The 24,950-nt window shown below is 37.3% G+C and overlaps 1 protein-coding gene across 1 annotated transcript; it reads right to left on the bottom strand.

The window, feature by feature from the left end:
- Nucleotides 1–1,788: 1,788 nt before the first annotated feature.
- On the bottom strand, nucleotides 1,789–24,352 carry GPR155 (G protein-coupled receptor 155). The gene is made up of 15 exons (XM_064162488.1): nucleotides 23,881–24,352; nucleotides 18,689–19,088; nucleotides 17,616–17,781; nucleotides 16,180–16,335; nucleotides 15,191–15,274; nucleotides 14,406–14,526; nucleotides 13,680–13,764; nucleotides 13,508–13,598; nucleotides 11,679–11,925; nucleotides 11,000–11,101; nucleotides 9,194–9,327; nucleotides 7,766–7,861; nucleotides 6,756–6,820; nucleotides 5,898–6,035; nucleotides 1,789–3,781 (listed from the first exon to the last, which is right to left on the bottom strand). The coding sequence occupies exons 1-15, from the start codon at nucleotides 24,338–24,340 to the stop codon at nucleotides 3,559–3,561; spliced, it is 2,568 nt and encodes an 855-aa protein (XP_064018558.1). The 5' UTR covers nucleotides 24,341–24,352; the 3' UTR covers nucleotides 1,789–3,558.
- Nucleotides 24,353–24,950: the final 598 nt, after the last annotated feature.

Raw genomic sequence — 24,950 nt, 5'->3', positions numbered from 1 at the left:
GAGCTCCAGTACCAGCTGGAGTCAAAGGCATTTTTCTTCATTCCCAGAGCACCAGAATGCAGGCCACGGTTTGCTTTTACCTGAAGAGATATCCAGTGTGCCTGGAATTGACTGCTTCAGGGATGGAAACACAGCCTCACCATTTGCCATGGACTGTACTGGAAGAGGGTGACATCATCACATGGGGAGACTCAGCAGGAGAAGTTTGTGAGAAAAGGGAAGAAAATAATCCAGATTTTCCTGAAGGCTGAGATCACTATAAAGTAGAGCAAGGTTAAGGGACCTGCACCACAGACCCAGTTTTCAGGGATAAAATGGCAAGACAGGCCACCAGAGAGAACAGAGGCGACAGATGCCACAGAGGCTCCCCCATACAACAAACTGCCAGATAATGAAAAGCATTAGGCCCTGTTCACTGACAGGGCTGCTGCACTGTGGGAAAGCATCACAAGTGGAGGGCTGTGGAGGGAGAGTGAATCGAGTCAGTTTGCAGAGAGGGTGAAAGCCATCCATCTGGCTTTAGATATTGCTGAGTGAGAACAATGGCCAATGCTCTATCTCGATGCTCTTGGATGGTGGCAACACCAATGGAACAAAAAACAACTGACAGTGCAGAGGTAAACCCATCTGGGCAACTGAACTGTGGCAAGATATTGCTGCTCAGGCAAGAGCGTAATGGTCAAAGTATCACACAGTATCACCAAGGTTGGAAGAGACCTCATGGATCATCAAGTCCAACCTGTTACGACAGAGCTCAAGGCTAGACCATGGCACCAAGTGCCACGTCCAATACTGCCTTGAACAGCCCCAGGGATGGTGACTCTACTGGGCAGCCCATTCCAGTAGCCAATGACTCAGTGGAGAACTTTCTCCTCACCTCAAGCCTAAATTTCCCCTGGCGTAGCTTGAGGCTGTGTCCTCTCTTTCTGGTGCTGGCCACCTGAGAGAAGAGAGCAACCCCCTCCTGGCTACAACAACCCTTCAGGTAGTTGTCAACAGCAATAAGGTCTCCCCTGAGCCTCCTCTTCTCCAGGCTAAACAATCCCAGCTCCCTCAGCCTCTCCTCATAGGGCTTGTGCTCGAGTACACCACGTGGGACCCGCTGTTGGGACTCTGCTGCCAGCTGAGTTAAAACCAGGGCACTAGTCCCATATTCAATTCCTAGCTCATTTACCAACCATCATAGGCTTTCATCAGACTAACAGGTATGTTGCTACTAGTCACAATCTTGTACCAGTTAATCTAATAGAATTTGGTGTCTGCTGCAAAGTACAGCTGTTCTCTTCATCACATTTGTAACAGGGAGCCTTCTCTAAGCAAAAGTTTTGAGCTATTTTTACTTAAAACACATACATTGTGTTCAAAGCTAGGAAATAGCACAGCCATCATAGAAAGGGTGGCAGAGGCAGGACTTCGAGATGAAAATGAGAAAGACAAGAATGCAAGAACAAAGGCTATGCAGAGGACTGTAAAACTGACCCAAGATCAACTTCTGGAACATTTGAAGGATTAAAAACCACCAGTAATTGGTAAGTATGTGACAATGTGAAACATTTTAAGATCTTAAGAAGATCTGTCTAGGCTGTTAGATGAAAATTGATATCTTTTTGTGAACACCCATTAACAAGTCTGTTGCCTACTTTAAAGGCATAAAGGGTGGATTTAAGAAATATCAAGTCTGAAAACCAGGAGCCACTTCAACAAATCTCTCAGAAAAACATCTGCTGTCAATCTTAACACGCACACATAACCCTCCCAAACCTCACATCACATCAAAGCTCAGAACTCTGAAATCAAGTAACAGATTTATTGAGAAATTCCAGTACTTAGAAGCCAGACATACTCATGGCTTCTGCTCTTAAGTTACATTTATCCAATTATTTCACGGTATTTGATGTACTCATCTTATGCAGTTGCAGTGGAAATACTCTATTGTTTTCCTTTGTGGCCACAGCCAGATACAGCTCTCAATTATTTTGTTACTGGAAATCATTACATTATGTCAGCTCATGTAGCATATGTATGTGGTAGGATGCAGTTGTTTCTGTCCACACTGTAGGAGTGCAGTAAGACTGACAGAAAAAGAAATTATTTTTCCAACATGCCTTGCATGGAGTTATAGCTACTATAAAACAATGTTTTCTTGAACAGTAGTTTAGGCTGCTAAAATCACTTCTAATTTTTAATAAAAAAGTAGATGCATAAGCAGTACAAATCTGTGTACTATAAACAGGAAAAAAAAAAACAAAGAGGGAAGGGACTTTTAAAAACAGGATGACAAGAGTTATTCATGTGCTTGCTTGAGCAAATCTATTTTTAATACCTAGGTTTCTTTCCCTCACTATATAAATTTTTTATATAGGTATACAAATGCTGTTCCTGCACTTTTAAAGCAACAGCATAATGGCTATCAGACTGCAGAAGATACAGTTTCTGCCTTTAGTGCATGGGAATCTGAGTGACATTTGAGCAGGTATTTCAACATCATAGGAGGATACCTGAGGCTTATTAGAAACCTGTGTTCCAACAACCAATACTGAAAATATTCTCTAGCTACTCTGAACCCTAACTTGGATGTTCAGTTTGGATTCTTTACATAATAGATTTTAAAGTCATTGTATTTAATTTTTAAAACATTGATAATTCTTGTTTTGTCTAGGATACCTGTGTAAGTCAAGGTTTCCATAACTTCTTTATTTGCAGCTGGCACTTCTGAGCTAAACTGGGGGGAGAAATAAAAAATCTAGTCTTGACAAAGCTGCTCTGACCACCACAAGGCAAAACATCAGAAATAATTATTTAAGATGAAATTCCATTTTATGGGAATTCTTTCTTACCACAGTGGGAGCTATGGATATTTTTATAGGGCCTTAAAATTTGGTAAGTTTGTACAAAACTGTAGTATATTGCACTCAGTATTACCTCCATTTTAATCCTCTCACATCAGAATTATCTTCACAACAATTCTAATTTTACAAACAGAGGATTTTATCTTTAAGGAAAAAAAACCCACCTGATCTGAGGTGTAAACAGCTAGAAAAGGTTTCTGGTGTTAGACAAGAGGAGAATAGTAAAAATGGGTATGATGGAAGAAATCTTCCTTCTATGAAGTTAGGGGGAAGGGTGACCATAAACCTTGATGCTTTATCACACTAAAACATGGAGAATATAGAGCAACATCTCTTTTGTTCACATTTTGTTTGGGGTTTTTTTGTTTAACTTGTGGCAGCAGTCACTGAAGCTGCTGTTATAATGCCTCTCTAATATGGCAGTGACACATACTCCACTATGTGTTTCATTCCAAATGGAAAAAATGCTCCAGGACCAGAGCATCTCTACTTCGTTCTAGTTGCATTTGGGTTGGAACGCTCAGTAAATATTGGTTGCTACCACTTCATTCAGAGCAGATGCAACTAGAACCACATCTCTTAACTTTAAAAAAAAAACCCACAACTTTCTGAGAGCCCCAAGAGAAAAATACTGCACATTTCAGCAGTGAAGGCAGAAGAGGTAGTCACACTCACCCCTATTTGCCTGTCCTCTGTCTACCTGCTTAGGTCAATGACTCTCAGCTGGAGTTGATCTCTTTGGAATAAAGCGGTAATACAAATATTCATCTCGAAACTCAAATTCATTTGTGATATGCTGGATGATGCCTCCTTTCATCAGTCTGTCTCCATACATCACAGCTTCACCACGGTCAGAGGCAAGGCCAACTTGCATGAGCCAGTTCACCAGGTCACAGCCAAAGAAGATGCCAGTAGAGATCTTCGCACCACACCTGTATGTCAAAGGAATGATTCACCCACATGTTCTGTAAATCTGGTACCATCACTGCACGATAGGGAAAGGCAAGGAAAAACAGCAGGAAACAAGGAAAGACATCATGATAGGTAAGAGCATGTTAGAAGAGCATTTGCAAGTTTTGTGTATTAGGGACATGCAAACGTTCACTACCTTTTTGTACAGACAGTTCAGCAAGAAGCAGGCACAAAGTTATTTTAGGCTTGTGCATACATGAAATAAACATCAGTGAGCATAAGTAACAATTTTCCTAGAGAGACACACAATATGATTCTATTTTCTGGATAGTTACTTCTGCAACAAAATACCTGGCTTGAATACAGCACTCCTGCAGCAACAGGGACCCAATCTGCCCTTTAATTCTGTTTTATAATTTCTCTAATAGCTTTAGACAGGCACTACACTACCTGCTTACATATAGTGTAAACCAAAAACATTTCACTTGAGCACCCAGTTAAACATTTACCATATGGCCAGTACTAAGAATAAACAAAACCTTTACAACAAGACTAAACTAATTTTCTTTTACATTTTCAGGAGGCAATGCCACTAACATCTACCTAGTTGCAGTAAAAATACCATTCATGAATTTACCTGCAGCAATGAATGTTTCTGGGTGTCTAAGATCTGCTCTATGGAACCCAAGCCTGGGGTTTCTGAAGATGATTAACAGCTACACAAGACAGCAAAACTCACACTTTTTTTTTTTTTTAAAGTTAAAAGCAGCAGTAACACAGAGCAATTGTTAACACCTATTAGCAGAGAAGCAAAAAATTAAAATAAATAGCCATGATTGCAAGTTCTCAGTTACAGTATGTTTAAATCAAAGAGGTTAGGATCAAGTTAGATGAATATTTAAAATAAAAAAGATAAATGCTTTCTTTTAACTCATAAGGAGAAATAAGACATGAAACCAGTTCTGCACGAACACTAAAGCAGTGAAGCAACTAATGCCATGTTTTCATGTATTCTTAGGTGGATATATGAGTAACAAAACCCACAAAACAACCCAATGAACATCCCAAAGTCCAAGAAGCCACAGCAGCAGCAGAGGCATGTGAAGTGCATCTGTAAAAGCTGTCCTATTTCAAACACTTTCTGATATATCTTTTCTGCCTGGCATGAAAAAAGCAAGACTTTAAACTGCCATAGTTAATTTTTCCTAAGTGGATAACTTTACTACTTTATTTTCTATGGAGCATTAACGACTTCTGAGGAGGCTGAATGAAATCATGATGTTGTCAAAACCTATTCTGGAATGTGGTTTTGGACTACATGGCCATTAAAAGACCACCCCACCCCAGCAAACTACTTCTGCTTAAAAGCTCACACGACAAGAAAAAGTGAAGTGTCCTGCTAGAACTCTTCTTTGTGTCTCCATTTCATACAGTAACTAAAGACAGAATATTTTTCTTGTTTCTCTTTTAAGTGGATGAAAAGAGAAATGCAAACAGAAGCAATACCAGAATGCATAATCTTTGATTTTAGTGTCATAATTTGTCTCTGAAACCTTTGCTGATCTCATCAATTGAGGTTTAGGCCTCACAAGAGGAATAAACTAAAGAAACTCTATGAACCCAAAAGGTGTAAAGGTTCTAAAAATACTATAATCTCCCATATTGAGTGGCCTTTGAATACAGTGGCATCAGTTAACAATGGTTTTGCATCCTGTAAAGCTATTGATTAGTAAACATTTAGCCATATAAGTACTGACACCTCCATATCTCAAACCAAACTTTTTCAGGTTTGACCCAACTCACAGACACATGCACTCTGTTACAGGCAGTGCCATCTGCCTTTCTTCAGAAAGATTTTCTCTCCTGAACTCCAGCTAAATGCTGGAATAATGCACTAAACACACAAAACTTTTAATAATTAAGATCTAGATGGGATAATGTAATTGTCACACCAGTGTTTCAGTGTAAGGCTAAAAACATTTCTCTGTTACTGCTAAATTCTTCATCCTTACCTTAAGCTTTGAATAAATACTCCACAACAAGAATCATCCACAGGCAGACTAAACTGCATTTAACTATTTCCATAGGTGAGCTATGACCTTTGCAACAGGTTCTATGTGCAAGGAAGAGCCTTACCTTCTGCCTCTGACAATACTTTTGACACAGTGATCTTTATGATAACGAACAAACTGTTGACAGGTCATCCTGATTTCCTCAGGTACAGAGGGATCACTATGCCCTGCTGCTTCTCTTCCTCCCAAGAAAAATTCAAGTCTTAAAAGGAAGGAAAAAAAAAAACCAAACAAAAAAACCCATAAACCAATAAATTAACCAGAGGCACTTTTAATCAAACTGCAAATATTAGAACAGAACTCATAGGAAGCTAGGAAGGCTTATCACAACTGTTTTAGGGGGGTTGTGCCAAATGCTTTACATACAATGTTCCCAACGTACCTATATGGCCTTTGCACACTGAGAAATTTTATTCTAGGCAGAGGACAAGTAGTTGGGAGCCAGCACATGTTGCTGGATTCACACTACAGCCAGTTCTAAGTTAAAGATGACTTCAGAGAGCTTATGCCTCCACAGAGAAAGTGTCTATCCACACAACATACTTGCATGAGATTATAAATATTGGATTGTAAAACAGTGATGACAGAATCTGATTCAGCATTCACATCTAAGCTTTAATTTATTAGGTGAAATGATTTCTGAAGATCCATCATCTTGCTGATCCAATCACATTCTTCACCGTAATTTACTAAAGACTCTCTATAGGGAACCTGTGGGAACTCTTTGGGAGTGTTATTAGGACAGCAGTAAAAACTCATGCACAGTGAACTGCAATTAGCTCCCCAAAACTAGGAGAGGAAAGAAATTCCTAGAGTGAGCAAATAGAAAATTAAATACAATAGCACTAAACACTCAATACCTTAAAAATTATTATTGCTAATAATTAAGTTTATAGGTGTTAAGTGTAAAGATTCTCTTTACCTTCGCTTGAATGGTAGAATGATTAAATGCTTATCCAAGCCAAAAATGCCAAAGCAAATGAAACCCTGGAGGAAAAGAAAACATAGAAAAGGCAACATTAAGCAAACTTTGGTTCCTAATGAACAGAAACAAAATGTTAAAAACTCACTGCAAAAACACACATGAAAACTCTGTCTCTCTAGATAGCATTCAAAAGGCATTTATTTCTGCTTTTTCATCTGGGCCTTAAAAGACAGACTAGTACCTAACAGCCCACCAAAGAAACTCTTCAAAAAACAGTTTAGTAAAACTAATGCTGTGACACAGACACGTTAGGATAACTGTCTATCTCTACAGAGCCAGGTAATTAAACTTGTCTTCCTTACTGTCAAGAAATAACTGACTTATTCTAATTTGAAGGCTAGAATGCTCTCTAGTTAACTATTTTTCTGTGCAGCATTTGTCTCTAAACTAGTATCACTGCTTGATACTGCAGTGTGTCTTGTGGGCACACCTGTCCATGGATCTCTGGTATGTGTATCAACACTGTCTTGCTTTCACCTTCACAGATAAGCAAAGCTACCCTGTGTCATTTTGCACTGAAGTATGCCATGCGCAGCTGGACTAATCATACCTCTGTCAGCTGTTAATGGTGCTGTAACTGAAACTGAAGAGATAACAACTTAAAAGCTTATAGTTAAAGTATCCACTTAGCCATCTTGCACCTATTTAGTTACCTGTGTAACAACACAGAAGCAAGACTGGTACAAAAAAGGCCTAAAATCCTATACAGTTTCCATAGGCATTTGGTATTCAGTTGACCTTTGTACCTTTGAGAATGTCCATGCACTAAGAGATACACAACACAGTAAGAAAGCTACCAAAAGAAAAGGTTTGACAAAAAAAAAAAGGCAAAACAAATAGCTAGCAACTTCAGCATTGTTTGAGGACTTGAATTTACAGTGCTTGTGATAGCATCTGCTGCAACATCCACTATCAAACTCATTTTCAGAACAAACATTGATACCTACCTGGCCAAAATTAAACACAGCGCAGAAAAACTGCAATTCCACGTACAGCCTTCCAGGTTCTTGGTTGAACAGCCACCACAAACAACTAGAAAGATTCTGTTAAGAAAAAAAAAGCCAAAAAACCCCCCAAACCAAACACATAAATCTGATCCAATTGTTAAAAATCAAACCCACTTTCTTGCTCTTCACATGCTAAGAGATTCTTGCACAATTTCCACTGTCTTAATTTAACAACTGATTCTGATAAAGGCAAATAAGAAGGGAGGGGGATTGTTTTAAAACAAAATAATGCAAAATGTACCAGTGCAGAGATCCTGCCTCTTTGCATGCTGACGTAAGGCACTTGCCTTAAGCATACTTAGGGATTCAACCTAACACAGGCAATGTTAGCCCAGCAGATTTGCAGTATTTGTTTTCAGACCTGTTTAACTGAGTCCATTGCTTTCTACATATTTTCTGCATAGTTAAGATTGTGTTAAGCTGAAGCACATACCACCTCAGCTGTTTTAGATGCCTGACAGTACCTCAAAATCCTCCAGAGTTAACCTGTTTGGGTGTAAAGGCTGTAAAATAACTGGTCTTATTTCATAGTATGTATGTAACCATTCAGCCACAACTATAATAAAGGTATTTGTAACATCTCTTAAATATAACAGGTATTAAAAAATATTCAAAATGAGCATGAAATATTTCATCTAGGAAATAGGAGTTTCTTTTTGTAACTTAATAGAATAGTAGTAGCTATTTCACTACATAGCTATGTTATTTTGCTTCACAATATCACATATTTGAGCCAGATTAAAAAAAAACCCTCTTCCACTACTGTCATCCACAAGAAGCTCAACTTTGAGCATTACATTCAAACAGAGAGAATTGCTTCCATCTTTGCCACAGTTAAGAACTCAAATGATATCCCTACTGCCTTAGATTCTGCTGTTTCACACTCGAAGCAGCTACAACTGGGACAGTTAATAATGACATTTGGAAACACCAACAAAACAACAAAATCGGTTATAAACATCAGCAAGAATAGATGAAACCATTTTTGTAGTCTCCTTGAGAAGCAGAACTCACTTTAAAAAAAAATTGATTATTTTCTGCAGAAGATTAGCTTTTGAGAAAAATGATAAGAGGGATGGTAGTGATGAATTGATTTCCAAAAGATACCATTCCACTTTTTTTCCTTTTAGGGTACTCCAGCACGGCATGCTTGCTAATATAATCTTAACTTGCACTTAGTCTATGGTGTGACCCAGAAAAAATAATTTTATGATACTCCTCTTCCAGCAAGAGACCAAAGTAAAGCCTCTAATTTATGTATTGTTACATGAGTAATTGGAAGACTTCCACTGGACTGCCTATATAGGTTTCCTAAAAATCATTTCACCTTAATGACTTGAACAATATGGAGAGGAAAAAAGTATTTACAGCAAATAAGCCAACAACAAGAAGTAAGCACAGTAGCACGTGTCTGGCCAGCTGTTTGTCTCCAGTCTGTAGAAGCTGTTCTTCCTGAGCCAATACACAGGTTTGAGCACTGCACTGATTTACACACTGATCAGCTGAAAGACAAACAAAAGATTTCTTTAGGCTTCCAACTTAGAAACTCCATGAGCCAAATCTTTAGTGTAACTTCCTGAGTTAAATTACCTTGTGAGTATCTGTACTGAACAAACACACACACAATTTAATATTAGCTTTGACAATAATCTGTTCATGTTATTTATTCTTAACGAAACAGTACCTTACATGTGCTCCTCAAATGAAGTCAACTTTGCCTTTCTATCAAAGATTTAATATCAATTTAACTTGTGATATGTATTTAGAAAAGGCTACTAGGAAGAATTTTAAAACAGCCATTACTCAGAACACTTCTAAAACTTCTGATTTATTTCTGGAACAAATATTTCAAATATACCATCAGCTCTACTGTTTTTTCTCTGTATTCTAGTGTTGTAGAACTCCAGATCAGACAGTTGACCATATTTATTTCAGCTCTACTGCTGCGTTTTAACATGGTACATCAGAACACTGTCATAATTCTCTCAATCAAAAGAACAAAATACACATAGACAATGGTTGCTTATCTTCCAGCTACAGAGTTCTAAGGAATTCTGAGTATCTTCCTCTAGATGGCAGTGAAAAACGTCCTGGCAAGCACATACACGAATTTGCATCAGATACCTGTCATAGCAGTTCAGGATTAATAATTGTTTCAGCCAAAGTTACACAAGGTACCTATTACAATTTGCTTTTACTGATTTACAGTTTTGAAGTGTTGATTCAGTAGGCTGAAAAAAATTTCCACTCAATCAGAAGATATTTTCTACCTTATCTTTTAGGGTAGGAAAATTCAACTAGTGCCGCCTTCTATCATTGGAAGACATTCTTATGATGCTTGCCAGAATTACCTAATAGATAAAATAGTTTGCAATAGGTGGAGAGCTAGCATTTTTGAGGAGACATAACTATGTTTCAGTGTGAAATTTTGCATCCAAGCAAAGGGTAAGGATATGAACTTCCTTGTAAGGCTGCAACAATGAAAACAAAACAAAACCAAACGAAAAACCAACACCAAAACAAGATGAAGAAAATAGGAAAAAGAGAAAGGTTGCCCCACAGCTAGCTTTGGTTGTTGGAAGTGATGCACAATAAGAAAGGGCCTAACATGCAGTTCTCCATCAGTCACTTTGATCCATTTTTTCTATTTAAGTGACTTCTAAAGGCCCCTTTAGTCAGCTTTCTCCGTCTCTCTCCCTTAGACATGAATAGTACAGCAGTATAGACATCTGATCTAATCTTCAGTAAGTGCTTGCTCCTCTAGATATCATTCAGGTTTCTCATTTAAAACCTGTGCATGATTACAATGAAGTCTTTAAAGACCTTTACAGAAGACATGAATATGAGAACTTTAAAAAGTATGTTTGTGTGGAAAACTTGAGGGAAAACAGGGTTATGCATTCAACTTCTCAGTATCCAAACAAGGCAGTGATCAAAAGGTGAAGTCTGAATATTTGGAAGGACTTGTTAAAGTAGCTTAGTGGTAAAAACCCAAAACAACTGTCCACCTTGAGCACTGCACAATTACTAATAACTACCAGGTGGAAGAGAACCAACACCTAACATATTGCCTAATAACTCCTATTTCATATTAAATTCAAGTATGCAAGTAGAGTTGAGAGAACAACAGACCAAACTGTTTCTTTGTGAAGATTACAGACACTACCGTTTTACCTGTTTCAATTGGAGGAGCCTTGCTCTCAACACAATTTGACACCACTTTGTTCTCTCCAGCACAGGATAATTCACTATTTTTTGTTTGACAAGAACAGCAACCTATTAGGCATACACAGGATAACAGACAGTTACCTTCCTTCATTACCATCATTCATTTTCCAAATATAACAATATATTCTATGCAGCTTTAACTAGGATGCTAAAAAAACAAGCCAAAAGGAAAAAGGCAGACTTATTTTTCCAGTGTGCTGAATATAGAAACATAGAAGGCACAGAAGTCCTTTCAGTCAGAGTGATCAAAAAGGCTACATACAGACAACGAGGATTAGAGGCACATTGAGAAGCAATGTTGCCGGCATATAATTAACTCTCAGAGAGACATTTTAGTGGGTAAGCAGCCTAAGATGCCCAACAAACTGTATTTATCATATCCTTATCAAGATACCACTACTTATACAGAAACCATATACATGTTTTTTCCTTTGTTTGCTTCCCCTACCCTTACAATGACAACATCAACTTTCCTTAGAAATACAAACAGAAATCCTCAGGCAGCTACACTAGATACAACACCTGAAGGTATAAGCAACTGTTCTTGCCAGTTCAGAATTACATTTTGAACACTGTTTTGTTGTATCCCAAGCCCTGTATTTTTTAATAAATTAATTTTCTCTACCTCTTTCAGGAGATGGCTGTGCAGAAGATTCTAGAGAAGGTTGTGCAGAAGATCCTGCAGAAGACTGAGGAACAGTGGCTGAAATTTGATTCCTCTCAGTCCTTTCCGCAACTCCCTCCACTTGGCTACGTGGTGAATATGGATTCAGCACCTCATAGCTTGACTCTTGCCTAGTTCTGTTCATGCACATAAGTGAGATACCTGACATCAATATACTGATGAACAGAATCACTGCTGTGGTAATTATCTGTTAAGAGAGCAAAGAAAATACACTAGAATATCAAATAGAAGAAAACATAATTTCTAACTTTGTGTTTTCCAAAATATTCTAACAAACTTATACAAATAAAAGAGTTTTCTGTGCTTACTGCTCTTGCACTGAAAGAACAACCAATACATAGAACCATAGAATCCACCAGGTTGGAAGAGACCTCCAAGATCATCCAGTCCAACCTAGCACCCAGCCCCAGCTAATCAACTAGACCATGGCACTAAGTACCTCAGCCAGGCTTTGCTTGAACACCTCCAGGGACGGTGCCTCCACCACCTCCCTGGGCAGCCCATTCCAATGGGAAATCACTCTCTCTGTGAAGAACTTCCTCCTAACATCCAGCCTATACTTTCCCCGCCACAACTTGAGACTGTGTGCTCTTGTTCTATTGCTGGGTGCCTGGCAGAAGAGGCCACCCCCCACCTGGCTACAATGTCCCTTCAGGTAGTTGTAGACAGCAATGAGGTCAGCCCTGAGCCTCCTCTTCTCCCGGCTGCACACCCCCAGCTCCCTCAGCCTCTCCTCATAGGGTTTGTGAGCCAGGCCTTTCACCAGCTTTGTCACCCTTCTCTGGACATGTTCCTGCACCTCAACATCTCTCTTGAATTGAGGAGCCCAGAACTGGACACAGTGTGACTAATTTTCCCTGTCTGAGTAACTAAAGTGTTTGGGGATTTTCTTTCTTTGCTTGGCTTTGTTGGGGTGGTTTTGGTTTTGTATGGTTTTTTTTTTAATCAGGGACCCCTATTCCCATGCAAGCCATAAACATCTCGTCATCATCTTTAACCTCAGGATCATTAGTGCTAGAGTTTAAGTTTAGCTACCTTTTAATTCCAAAGAGGAATGTGTCTTTGTCACCCTCTGACAATTTCCATGCTCTCACTAATGGGGAGCATCCTATTAATTAGACTTCTCTTCTAATGATCTGCCACCAATACCCAGAGTCCACGCTGAGGCTGTGTAATAATTGTGAAAGTGCCACAGGCCTAATCCCAAGAGAGTCATGGCCTCTGCATTCACAAGAAAGACAGAGGGAAAACATGTTCTATTCTAGAACATCCTCTGGTAAGATTAACTATTTATTGGGAAAAAATGACAGTTGAGGCTCAGGGGCTTTCAACTGATGATTGTACAGAGAAGTCCCCCACAGTACCAGCAGTTAATGCTACAAAGGTAACATAGATCCTATCTGTTGCAGATCAGAAGCCATTAATTAGCTAATGGATAGTAACAATTGTAGATAATTATCATGCAAAACTACAAATTAGTCACCAGAAAAAGGGCTTTGCAATTCATTACCACTCCTAAGCCTTTTCTCTGGGAAGCCTACTCCCTCTTTTTCTTAGTCATAGTTGCATATCTGTGAAGGTTCTTATTCTAACAGGTTTTCCTAATGGTTCATTACAGAAATGCATTTTTGTATCATTCTATAAGTATTCAGTAGCCTACACTTCCACTGAAAGCTACTTGCATATGAAGCAAACAGAGGACACAAGTTCTCAACAGTATACTAGACATGGAAAAAGTCTGAAGTGATAAGGACAGAAGATGTTCATACCTGATATTTTCCATAGAAAAAGGCAGAGTCAATAGTCATGTTGTTACATTGACCAAAAATTAGTAAGATTCCCACCAGAAGTGTTGGAATTCTGAAAGAGCAAAGTATGAACAATGTAACATATTTAGTATGCTACCACCAATTTTACAGGGAAATGTCTGATTTAACTTACCCCCATCCAGCTATGATAATAAACCCAATGGGAATCTTCACTGTTTCTGTCTTCCTCAACAGAAACAAAGAGAAAGACAGAAAACCTACAAAAAACAGAAACCCAAACCAAAGATCTTGTTTATTTTTAAAAAGGAACCGATAAATATGAAGTCTAAAAACTCTATGATGTAACCTGCTGGATAACTAAGATATTCTTCTCAGACCTTCAAAGAGACAAAACTTGTTTTTCTAGTTGTAGCCCAAGGAAGTAAAATGGAAACACCTATTGTCTTTAAAAATCATACTAATAATGAAACACTGAAGACATTCCAGGATATTTGATATTAAACATTCACTTCTGGATGCTTAGAAAGTGCACAGAACATATTTATGTCTTAAGAACATGTTAGGATAGCAAGATCCTTGCTAAACACATATTGTAACAAATGAAGCTTCAGGTTCTTTTTTGTTTTCTTATTTCCCCCTACATATTAGTTACCTACTACTTGAGAATCAAGGGTTTTCCTTCTAATTGCTTTGCCTCATAGGTTTAAAAACTTGTTGCCTTTTACAGTTTTTGGAATATCTCTCCTCAGAGGAAAGGTAACAAACATTGTCATTGTGATCACAGGACAGTAAGTCTATTTGTAGAACTACATACAACTAAAAGAACAACTACTCTGATTAATACAATAAATTATATAAATTAATATGACAAAACAGGTTCTGTCTAGAAAAATCATACCTGTCCACAGGTAGGTGCTATAAAGTGAGCTGTACAGGAATATAAATACTAGGATCTGCATGGTGATGTCGTTCTGTTTAGCAACAAAATTCCATACAACCATTCCAATGCAAGCAACAAACTGGAAAGGTAAGATGCCATCATTTAAATGGAGTAAGCAGGATGAAAAGAAAAACTGAACACAGCATAACAAGGTTACAATAAGCTCCATGAACTGGATAGTTTTCATAACAGTAAATTCAGTATCACCATTATGTCACTGACTACAGTACTCTATTAGGAGGTTTTTTTTTTTATAGGAATTATAGAGCTGGGATAAACTGAGAGTAAGGCAAGTCAGACAAAGAAAAAATAATCATCTTTATATGTTTTACAATGAATAAAACATAAAGCTTTTGTTAAATGCAAAACATTTATCTGAAATTCTATGGATATGAAGCTGAGGTCAACAGACTTTTCTTCAGCGAATAACTATGTAAGTTTTCACCCAGTAATACTGTATATGTGAGAGGTTTAGTCCTGAAGAAATCTGACAAGATAGCCTGAGATATCACTGAAAAAGTAATTCAATAGTTTTAGTGTTTGTTTGTTTTCTCATATGGAAACTAACTTTGCTGTTACAGACAAGCAACATGAGCATCAATTATCATCTCTTCCAAGTGTATATTTTCAAGCAGATAAATAGTTTTGACAAGTGACACATTAGATTTTCCTGTCCTACACAGATTGTAAGAGTTAAAGAAAACTCCACAAACTCACAAAACAGCATTCTTCTTACCACTGACCTGAGCAACAAGGAGATTCGTTGTAATCATATGAGGAAGCTGTTTGTATTTCTTACTCAGAAGAATAACAGTAAGAGACCAGATCTGTAACGTACAAGGGAAAATAATCAAACAAGCCCCAAGGCAACAAGCGTTCAATAGAAAAAAAAACACCAAAAACCTTTGTGTTCTCATGATGGTGAAATATTTCCAGGAAGCACCAATGACTTGCCTCTCAAGCATAGAAGTCTGGTCAGTCCCCTGGACATAAATGACCACAAAGTAGCCTGGCAATTTAGAATTTAAAACTCCTACCCCTTACCCTGAATCTTCAAAAATTATCTGTGACAGCAAAAGGCTGCTTCCTTTGACACATATTTTCAAGTCCAGGGGACTTCAGTGAAACAATTTAAGAAAATTCTAAGCTGCTCCACCATGGATGGTTTAATTTTAAAAAAGTGAAAAAAAAACCAACAAAACAACACCCCCACCCCCCATACACTGTTCCATACTGCTTATAAAGCCAAAACACAATTCACATTTGACTTTTGCACTATCAACTCACTCTCAGTCTTTAAGAACAGAATTTCTAGGAAAGGAACTTAGTAAAACCAAATTAAAACTTCCAGGTTGAACATTGTCCTTAACACTCATTAATAGAATCATAGAATCAACCAGGTTGGAAGAGACCTCCAAGATTATCCAGTCCAACCTAGCACGAGCCCTAGCCAGACCATGGCACCAAGTGCCTCAGCCAGTCTTTTCTTGAACACCTCCAGGGATGGTGACTTTACCACCTCCCTGGGCAGCCCATTCCAATGGCAAATCACTCTCTCTGTGAAGAAGACTTTATGAAATACTTCTCTACAGTGTAGCCTTCCAGCTGACCCACAGCTAAATCAAGATTTTTAACTCCTTTCTCATCCTTCCAAAACATGATTTGCTGCTTATGTACTAACACTACTCTGGCACAGCAGTGTGCTTTAGTATTTCAATTCACCAATACTTACCAGAGAAATGAGGCTGACAATACTTATGTCAAAGCTAACATTTTGGAGAGCAGATGCCAGAGGGTTGGGGTCCATAGATGGAATGGTCAACAGCCAGGCAGAAACATACATAATAGGTGCAGACACAAAAGTGCTTATCACCATGCCTGAGGTAATCTGCAAAAAGTCAAATAGAAACAGGAACAGAGCTAATCAGATGTCAAGTTAAATAATCTGCTTTCAAAAATACAACCAGTGGAAAAACTGTACCTTTACATTAACTACACACTTATCAAATCACTGAGTTGCTATTTAGAATCTGAGGGAGAAGGTATCAATATCATACAGACAGTTAAACTGAAAAAAAAGCTTCTGAAATAGCAGGAATAGAGAGCTGCCTGCTGTAAATCCATAAGCAGCTTTATAATGGGTGTCAAATACAGTAATAACTGCAGGCTAGGGGTAGATTTACAATGTTAAAACTAACTTTTGCATGCAAACAGTCACACCATAAGTAAGAAAACATACAGTTATGCAGATACTAACATGCTCCAATTCATGAGAAGAAGCCATATATATTTACATTTCTGGTTTGGCTTCTCATTGTCTTTCTGTTTTCTAGAAATTGCACAGCAATGGAAGTGCCAATTGTTACTCACACTACAGACATTACAGAGCTGTTTTGAAGAGATTCCCTGAATTTGTTGGGCACAAAACCTTATGTTGTAAGGGTTACTTTTAGTGTCCTTTTGGTTTTTTTTCCTTCTATTAAAAAAAAAAAACCAAACCACAAGCAACACCCTCCCCAACTAAACAAATAGAAAATAGCTAACACTAAAAACAATGGAATTCAATGGCAATGTTTCAATGTCACTTTAAAGTGGAAGAAAGGAAGCAGTTGACAAATTTTTCAAGTTGAAAAAGTAATTGATACCCTCTGCTATAAAAAAACAAAGTAAAATGCATTTCTATCACAAAATTTAACTGAAGGGCAATAGAATCAGTCAAAGCATAAGTTCCTCCATAAATTTTCAGCATTAATTGCAGCATTGCAAAGTCAGCAACATAATTTTTAGTTTTTTCCTCTAGAAACAAAGTAGCTTAAAGATCTTTGAAAAAAAAATTCAACAAAACACAAACAAACTCAAAAAACTACAAGCTCACAATAGAAACACAAGTTCTTCATATTTAGTTTAGTCTGGTTACTCTTAGAGTTGTGAATCAGAAAAGTATGAGGACTTATGAATGTGTACTACAAATACATTTGTGATATCAGGAAATAGTATTTTGCATAATTAGTAATCTGAAATAAAATTAATACTTGAGAATGAGGGAGTACAAGTGAATCTAAGGGAGTCTACACTACAGAAAAGCAAATATATTAAGCCTGTTCATTTATTTAATGAACAAAGTTAAGCTCGACATTAGTACGTAACTGGGAGAAGCTAACTACATACAATTCCTACTTCCATATTAAATTGACTTGCAAATATTGCGACACCAGGTGCTGCTGGAAAAACTCCATAAAGAAATGCATAGTTTGATAAACTGGTATGGTTGACTACGTTGTCACTCTTGTCAAAGAGTTCCACCATTTCCCTACAGAGGAACGGCATCATGAGTCTGAAAAGAAAGGAGAAAAAGAATTGAAAACAAATACTAAAGCTATAGCAACAGACTCTTCCTTACTCAGAAAGTGAACTCAAAACAAACTTAAGGTTTGTTTGAACACTATTTATAAAAGGCAACATACTGATAGTACTTTGACTGATTGCCTTCACTGTTATCATTTACCAGCTGCTCAAAGATTTTATGTTAGTTACCAGCTAAACAAAACCAATCCAATTCACAAAATGGTACAAATGACAATAAACTCTGGAACAGAAGCACATTCCCTGATTCTGTAGACATGTTCAGATTTAGAGAGGTAAAAATGTATAAGATCCCCTAACTTTTCAACTGTTAAAGTAATAGTAACTATAGTGTCAGTCTGCAGCTTTGAAACTTAATATTTCAGATGGCTTGCAGAAGGAGGTCTAACTAGGGCTCAAGGTTAAGTATCTCATGTTGAATGTTTTGGCCAGAAAAATAACTCCCTGCATGAACACTGTTCTGTTCAACTTTATCAATACTCCAGCTCTCACATAGACTCGCTACAGAAGCCTTACACAGGCTAATTACATTAACACCAGTAAAGCAAGGTGGTCACACTAAAACCCATTTTTCTCTTACAAAATCTGCCATTGAGCTAGTTTAAAAACCAAATCACTCTTGACTAACTATTTAGCTAGTAAACTTTAAGCTAGTAATTCCCCAATCACCCAGTTTGTGACAGACAGCTTGAAGGCAGTCCAGGAAGCCTTAGCACCCCTGATTTTTGTTCTTTGCTTTGGGACGCACGCATTCAGAATACTGGAAGTGAAATGTATTATCACTATAATGACTTTGAGATAAAAACCATCTGCCCATTATGTTCAGAGCTTAAAACATTTACAGAACAAAATTATAAAAGTACATAAACTGAACTTACAGTTTAGCTGTGATGAGAAGGATCAGTGTAACAAACATACTCTTTGTCAGTTTCTTAGTCTGTCCTACCATCGTTAGTCCAAGGTAAAAAAGTGCAGAGCCAGAAAATGAATTGCCCAGTCCATCGAGGAAGTTTTCAAGGTATTCAGGAATTTTCTGGCCAAGAATAAAGTTTGAGGCAATTCCTATGAAGACCATGAATACAATTGGGTTCTGCAGAACTCTGAGAAGTGCTAGGCCCACTATTTTGATTTTGCTCTGTGACGCAGTGCGATTATCCCTCCACTTCTGGATTTCACAGAAGATAAACCCCAGGGGGTTTAGCATCATCAGAGATATTGGAGCCACTAGATAAATGTACTGGAGATATTCTGGATAAGTGGTTTGATACAAAGCTTCAACTAAAAAATAGGAAATAAAAACTGATGAATGATAACATTTCAGTACAAAAATACATTAACATTCAAATAAAACGTTGCTCTCTAAAGACTAGAGAATATTAATTCCATTATCCTTCTGAAATAACTACCTTTATAATCAGTATAAAATGATGTAGTGAGAGAAGCACACCCAAACATCATTAGAACATAATGATCTAATGAACACATTAAAGACCAAACTTGAACAATCCAACAGTATTTAATGATTCAACGTCGATAGCAAATGACTCAATGCATTTAATATTCAACACTGACAGAAAAAAAAGCAAGCAAGCAATGTAACAATTCTGTGTGCCCTTTGAGTCATCCCAAAAGCTGTCCAAAAAAAGAGTTATTTTTCTGAACTGCTTTTTTTCTTCCAGAAACATGAAAGTTGTGGAGAAATAAATGCACCTTTGCAGGACATGAATTGTTTTTTATCTTAAGGGAGTCTCCTGTCCCTGGAATTTTACCAGTTTTCAACGCATATGTCAGGTGCGATCTTTCTACATTGTGTAGAAAAGCAAAGCAACAGCCAAATAAGACAAAAAATGAACTATCACATAATTATTAGTTCATTCCCTGGGACTACTCAGAGTTGTCACTGTAGTTCTGGTCCTTCAAGAAACTTTAAATCACAGGATTTTGTTTTCTTTCGCTACCACATATTTCTGAGGCAAGTCAGAACTTATTTGTGCTAAGAGCACTTTAAAAATAACGGAGGGAATCTAGAAAGATATGCCAAATTCTATTCTAGGGCGAATTAAAAAACCCAAACCACTCTTTTTCAAGTAGGATGTTTTCTTTTACCTGTTTTAGAATGTTATTGTTTCCAGTAATTTTCAGAGATATGCAAAAAAATGCTTTCTATTTCAGTTTTTCCTAGTTGGAGAGATACACATTCTTCCCCAGGCAGAAGTATCTTAATGTGCAGGTACAATTCTACTTGTACTACAAAGAATAATAATAAAAAAGAAGCCCTACTGCATATATACACTTACTAGATCCTTCTGGTGCTCAAAATACTGAAGTTTAAGATCATTACACAGTCAACTGTTGTGGGTATTTACCCCTCATGATTATGTTTTTCAAAACCCAAGATTTTTACCTTCATATTATTTTAACATTTGGAGTGACAGGATCTACTAAGCACTAAATCAGCCCTTACTGTTAAAGTATCTTCTTTAGATTGAAAAAAAAACCCTTATATTCTCAACTAGATGATTCCAATACAGAAGGAGAGGCATTAATGGTACATTTCCTCATATAGGTCATGATTAAAGAACCCATAGAAAAGCAACCTGTCCTGAAAACCTGAATGAACTTCTGAACAGAAGTACCAAGTTTGTGGTTAGTTATTGCATTTAATAGGCCAGTTTTAAACACAAAATATTTCCTGGTAAATAAAATCACTTTAAATACACTGGACACTTTATGTAAGTATTTTTTTCCTAAAGTCTCAATCCTTAGAGAAATATTTTTTACTGCTTTATACAGAAAGTTCATCTCAGTCAACTGCAACTGGAGCCACAGAAATAATGCCTGAGTGAAAATATGAAACAAACCATTATTTTTGGCAAAGTGAAACTGTATAGTTAACAGATGATGTTAAGGTCTACAAACAAGTCACAGTGCATTTTCCTGGGTAGCAAAAAGGGGAACCAATGTAAATTATTGAGTCATTGGGTTAAAAAAAAAAACCAACATAAGAAACAACTCTTAAGGAACAGTGGAAAATAATCCACAACTTCTGTCTCTGATTAAAGTTTCTTTTTATTTAAATTGAAGTGCCCACATGTTGAACCAAAGGAAGAAAAAAGAAAAGACAAGAAGGAAAAGCCAAGATAATTTAATATTTAAAAACTACCCTCTGGCCTCAACTCTTGACATCCCAGGTGCTCAAAGTTATGTATAAAATTGTGCACCAGTTATTCAGGCTTAAAACAATTAGCACCATTATAGTCATGATAACTGAGTCATCATCCACACAACACTTCTGCTGTTTTAACATCTAAGAGCAGATGAAGTTGTTCTGTCAGGGTTATATCATCTCATCCACTAATAAAACCCAAACAAACAAGGCTTTCTGTCATAGTAATTCTACACTGGTGGGGTTGGAAAGGTGTGGGGGGAGTGTGTGCTAGCAAAGCTGTGTACTGCTTGTTTTTCACCCCATCACTATGTAGTGTGGAACTATTTTAACAGTGAATGGAGAAAAATGATGGTGACCTTTGAAAACTTAAACTGCACTTAAATTTCCCATGTACGTACCTTCATTAAACAGCACAAAATTGCATAGTGGTTATTAAAGAGATTACATGGGCTGAATCTCAGGATATGGTTTAAGAGTTAAATCATCTTTTATATAGTGTTATTATAATACACAGATCTGTCAACACTGATTTTTTCCTTTACAAATTTCAAAGCATGCAGCCTTAAAAAATTGTTTTCATTAAAAGACCAGATTTTGCTCAAAACACTTCCCATCGCCAGATATAGAAGGAATAAGCAAGGCATGCTTTGTTGTCCAGTCCTGCAAATGCTTCAGAGAAGCCACTAAGTAAGTCTACACATACGACAACGTGAACCTTACACTAGTGAAAATATGGGATGAAAGAAAGGAAAAGGTAAATGGCATAGCAAAGACCCCAACCTTTAAGCACCTACAGCATTATAGATGCAGTATTTCAGTAACACTGTTAACTAAATGTTGTCAGTTTGACCAGGTTATACATGGGAGGGGGAGAGAGTGTGTGGAAAAAGGGAAAAAATAAAAAAGGAAAAAACATTAAAAAGAAAAAATGAAAAGATAAAAAAAAAAAAAACAGAAAAAAAGAGTAAATCTGACAAGAAAGTAATTCAAAGTAGAAAGAACTATGATAACCTCAAAATAAAATACAGAGAAACCCTAACTGGCATTTTAATCCAGCATCAAGAAACAAAGATGTAATCCTCACAGCCCCATATATAATACACTTCTGACTTCTCTCAAGAGTACTAAATATTGACAGATGACAGAGGGAAATCAGGTGTTTTCATCTCTGGAATAAATAGTTTGCAATTGCATTTGCCTTTTATACATACCCAGCAAATTTGGAAAAAAAAGGAAAACTCAGATTCTCCAGATTCTCCTCAGCATGCTGCCATGGAATAGTGAGAAAAAAAACTGCCAATTCCTCAACTAATCTAAAATATTGACCTACTTGTTGTTATGTATCATCTGGAATCATGTGTTTAAGCTTCTGTTTTGTAGCTTTATTTTTTAATTCTGTAACCAAATATCTTGCTTTTTGCTTTTCTAAAACAAACCTGCTCTCTCTTTTTTTCTCTCTCTTCCCCCCCCCCAACCTTGTCTAGATTGGATTCTAGACATTAGACTGAAATCTGACGTTAGAATAGGCTGCCCAGGGAGGTGGTGGAGTCGCTGTCCCTGAAGGTGTTCAAGAAAAGCCTGGATGAGGCACTTAGTGATTGGATAGGTCTGGGTGATAGGTTGGACTGGATGATCTTGGAGGTCTCTCGCAACCTGGTTGATTCTATGACTCCAGATGACAAGAGTGAACTGAAGAGAATTTGAGAGGCGGAGTGTACTTTTTTTGCAAAGAGTAGCAAACGAATAAAACATAATCCGTGCACACTTGCCCAATGCCTTCCACTAAAGATGTATTTTGAAGATACTTTCAGGGTACATTTGCACACCAGCCCCACACGCCAGCCTGGGAAGAGGCAGCACTGATAGCTACATTTGCACAAGACCCTCCCAATTGCAGGTAAAAAGCACTGTGATTTGGACAACAGCGGGTGCAAGCAGTCTGCTACAACTCCAGATCACTTTAAGTATCACAGTAAGCATGGCTAAAAGCATATTAACAGACCATTAAGAAAACCTATAAAAAGAAAAAAGAGTAATTTTGCTTATCAAAAGGGAAGAAAATAGTAACAGTGTTGTAGACTGGGATTTAACATGTTGCTAGGAATTAAAAATATAGACTTCAAGGACAAAAGTACACAGTTACCCTACTAGTTACAAGTTATACTCTAAATGCCTCTGTGTTTTGATAGATTGTTTAGCTCCACTGGACTAGTTGTTAATCACATACCCCAAGAAAGGCACCACAGCCACATTAAATTCTGATCTGATACACACAAATGCAAGTTAGCACAAATCTTGCCTTTAAAAGACTTTTTCCAAGACTATATCCTAGAGCATATCTACTGTCCACAACAGATTAAGGGATATAACATAATTTGCTATATAAATTATGAAGTTTCTTCTGAACAAATTTAAAGTTTGCCATACATACTAAGCTACAAGTAGGCACCAACACTATGGCTAGATGTTTTCTTCAAATTAAAACAGGATGCAATGCCCAATCAGTAAAAAAATCCACTACAGCTACTTCAGAGACCACAGGTACAGACTCATACTTTGCAAAGCAAGGATTTTTCCCACAAGGAAAATTGTAAGTGTAAGGTCATTTATACCAACTTAGAAATGCATTTTAAATCCTTCTTAAAAATATTTTTTTAAAAAGAGTCTGACAAGAACATAAAGAAAACAGTAGTTGGATTGTTTTAAATTCGGTCTCATTCATACCAGCCAACAGGTTTCTGCCCTTACTAAAAAGTACTTGGTCTGAAATTAAGAAATGTGACTAAAAAATGGCTTTAATAGCTTATAACTTCAGGTAAGAAGTTAATTTCAAATTATAGATAAATACTGCAAACATGTATAGGACAATGAGAATAATTTTAAAGAAGAAAGCATACTTACCTATTGGATATCCCAGTGCAAAGTCATTGCTTTGTGTAGCAAAAATAGGGAACAAACCCGCTTTGCTAAATCGCTTCTCTGGACTTGCTACCAACAATGTTAAAACACAGACTAAGAAAAACACAGCAGCTTTAGCAACCAAAATGCTGTACAGGAAGGACCAGTTCACGTTAGAAAACTTAAGTACCACCATGTTTTTGAACAGTAGAGCTGGGAGTGCAAAACGGGACACAAAATTTCCCAGTCCTTTGGCCTGAGTTGATGTGATAATGTTGGCTCTTCCAGCTATGTAGCCACAAAGAATTATTCCAAAGCATTCTAACAAGGCTGGGAAAAGCCTGCTTATTGACATAGAAGGAGTACCGCTCGTGGCATTGAGTCCAACTTCTTCAGGCAAGGAAATAGACACATTAACTGAAGATGAGAGGTTGTTTCCATTGAAGTTTGAATAGCTATCCATTTTCTTTGACCACTTCTTTCAAAATAAGAGTGTGAAATGATCTCATCTGTAAAAGAAATGAAAGTATTTATCTATTAACTTCCAAAATTGTGTTTGTGAATGATTATGGTATTAGACTTGCTGACAGAGTAGCTGACACAAGTGCCTTACAAATAAATAATGAAACAAAGTGTAGAATCCAGCGCAATCCATCGTGTTGCTCCTCAAGCAGAAAGAGGTATTAAAAGTGGTAGAATAATGAAGAGGGTGTCTCAAACAGAAGATTGCTATGGATTGCATGGCTCTGACTTCAGAACACCTGTGAGTGGATCAAATACTGCTGGATGAGGCACTTAGTGCCATGGTCTAGTTGATAGGGCTGGGTGATAGGTTGGACTGGATGATCTTGGAGGTCTCTTCCAACCTGGTTGCTTCTATGATTCTAGGAAACAGTAAGTACCTGAAGAGAAACAACTCTTTAGGAAGAGCAATGCTAAAAATCATTCCATACATACATCATCTTCACATATCACCTTCTCTCAGCTTCACACAATTCAACAAGACAACTGACAGAGGCAAAAAATCCCTTGGAAGGAAAGATGATGTAACAAGGACTTTTTGAAATTACTAT

Source organism: Pogoniulus pusillus, chromosome 2 (genome assembly GCF_015220805.1).
Source record: "Pogoniulus pusillus isolate bPogPus1 chromosome 2, bPogPus1.pri, whole genome shotgun sequence".
NCBI classification, from domain to species: Eukaryota; Metazoa; Chordata; class Aves; order Piciformes; family Lybiidae; genus Pogoniulus; species Pogoniulus pusillus.
This window is presented reverse-complemented; position numbering and strand designations above follow the sequence as displayed.

Excerpts from the sequence above, each read along its gene's own strand:
- GPR155 (XM_064162488.1), bottom strand. The coding sequence starts at position 24,340 with ATGGATAGCTATTCAAACTTCAATGGAAACAACCTCTCATCTTCAGTT. Across the intron at positions 14,527-15,190 it reads CGAATCTCCTTGTTGCTCAG|TTTGTTGCTTGCATTGGAAT; the intron begins GTCAGTGGTAAG and ends TTACCTTTCCAG. Across the intron at positions 13,599-13,679 it reads ATTATCATAGCTGGATGGGG|AATTCCAACACTTCTGGTGG; the intron begins GTAAGTTAAATC and ends TTGCTCTTTCAG.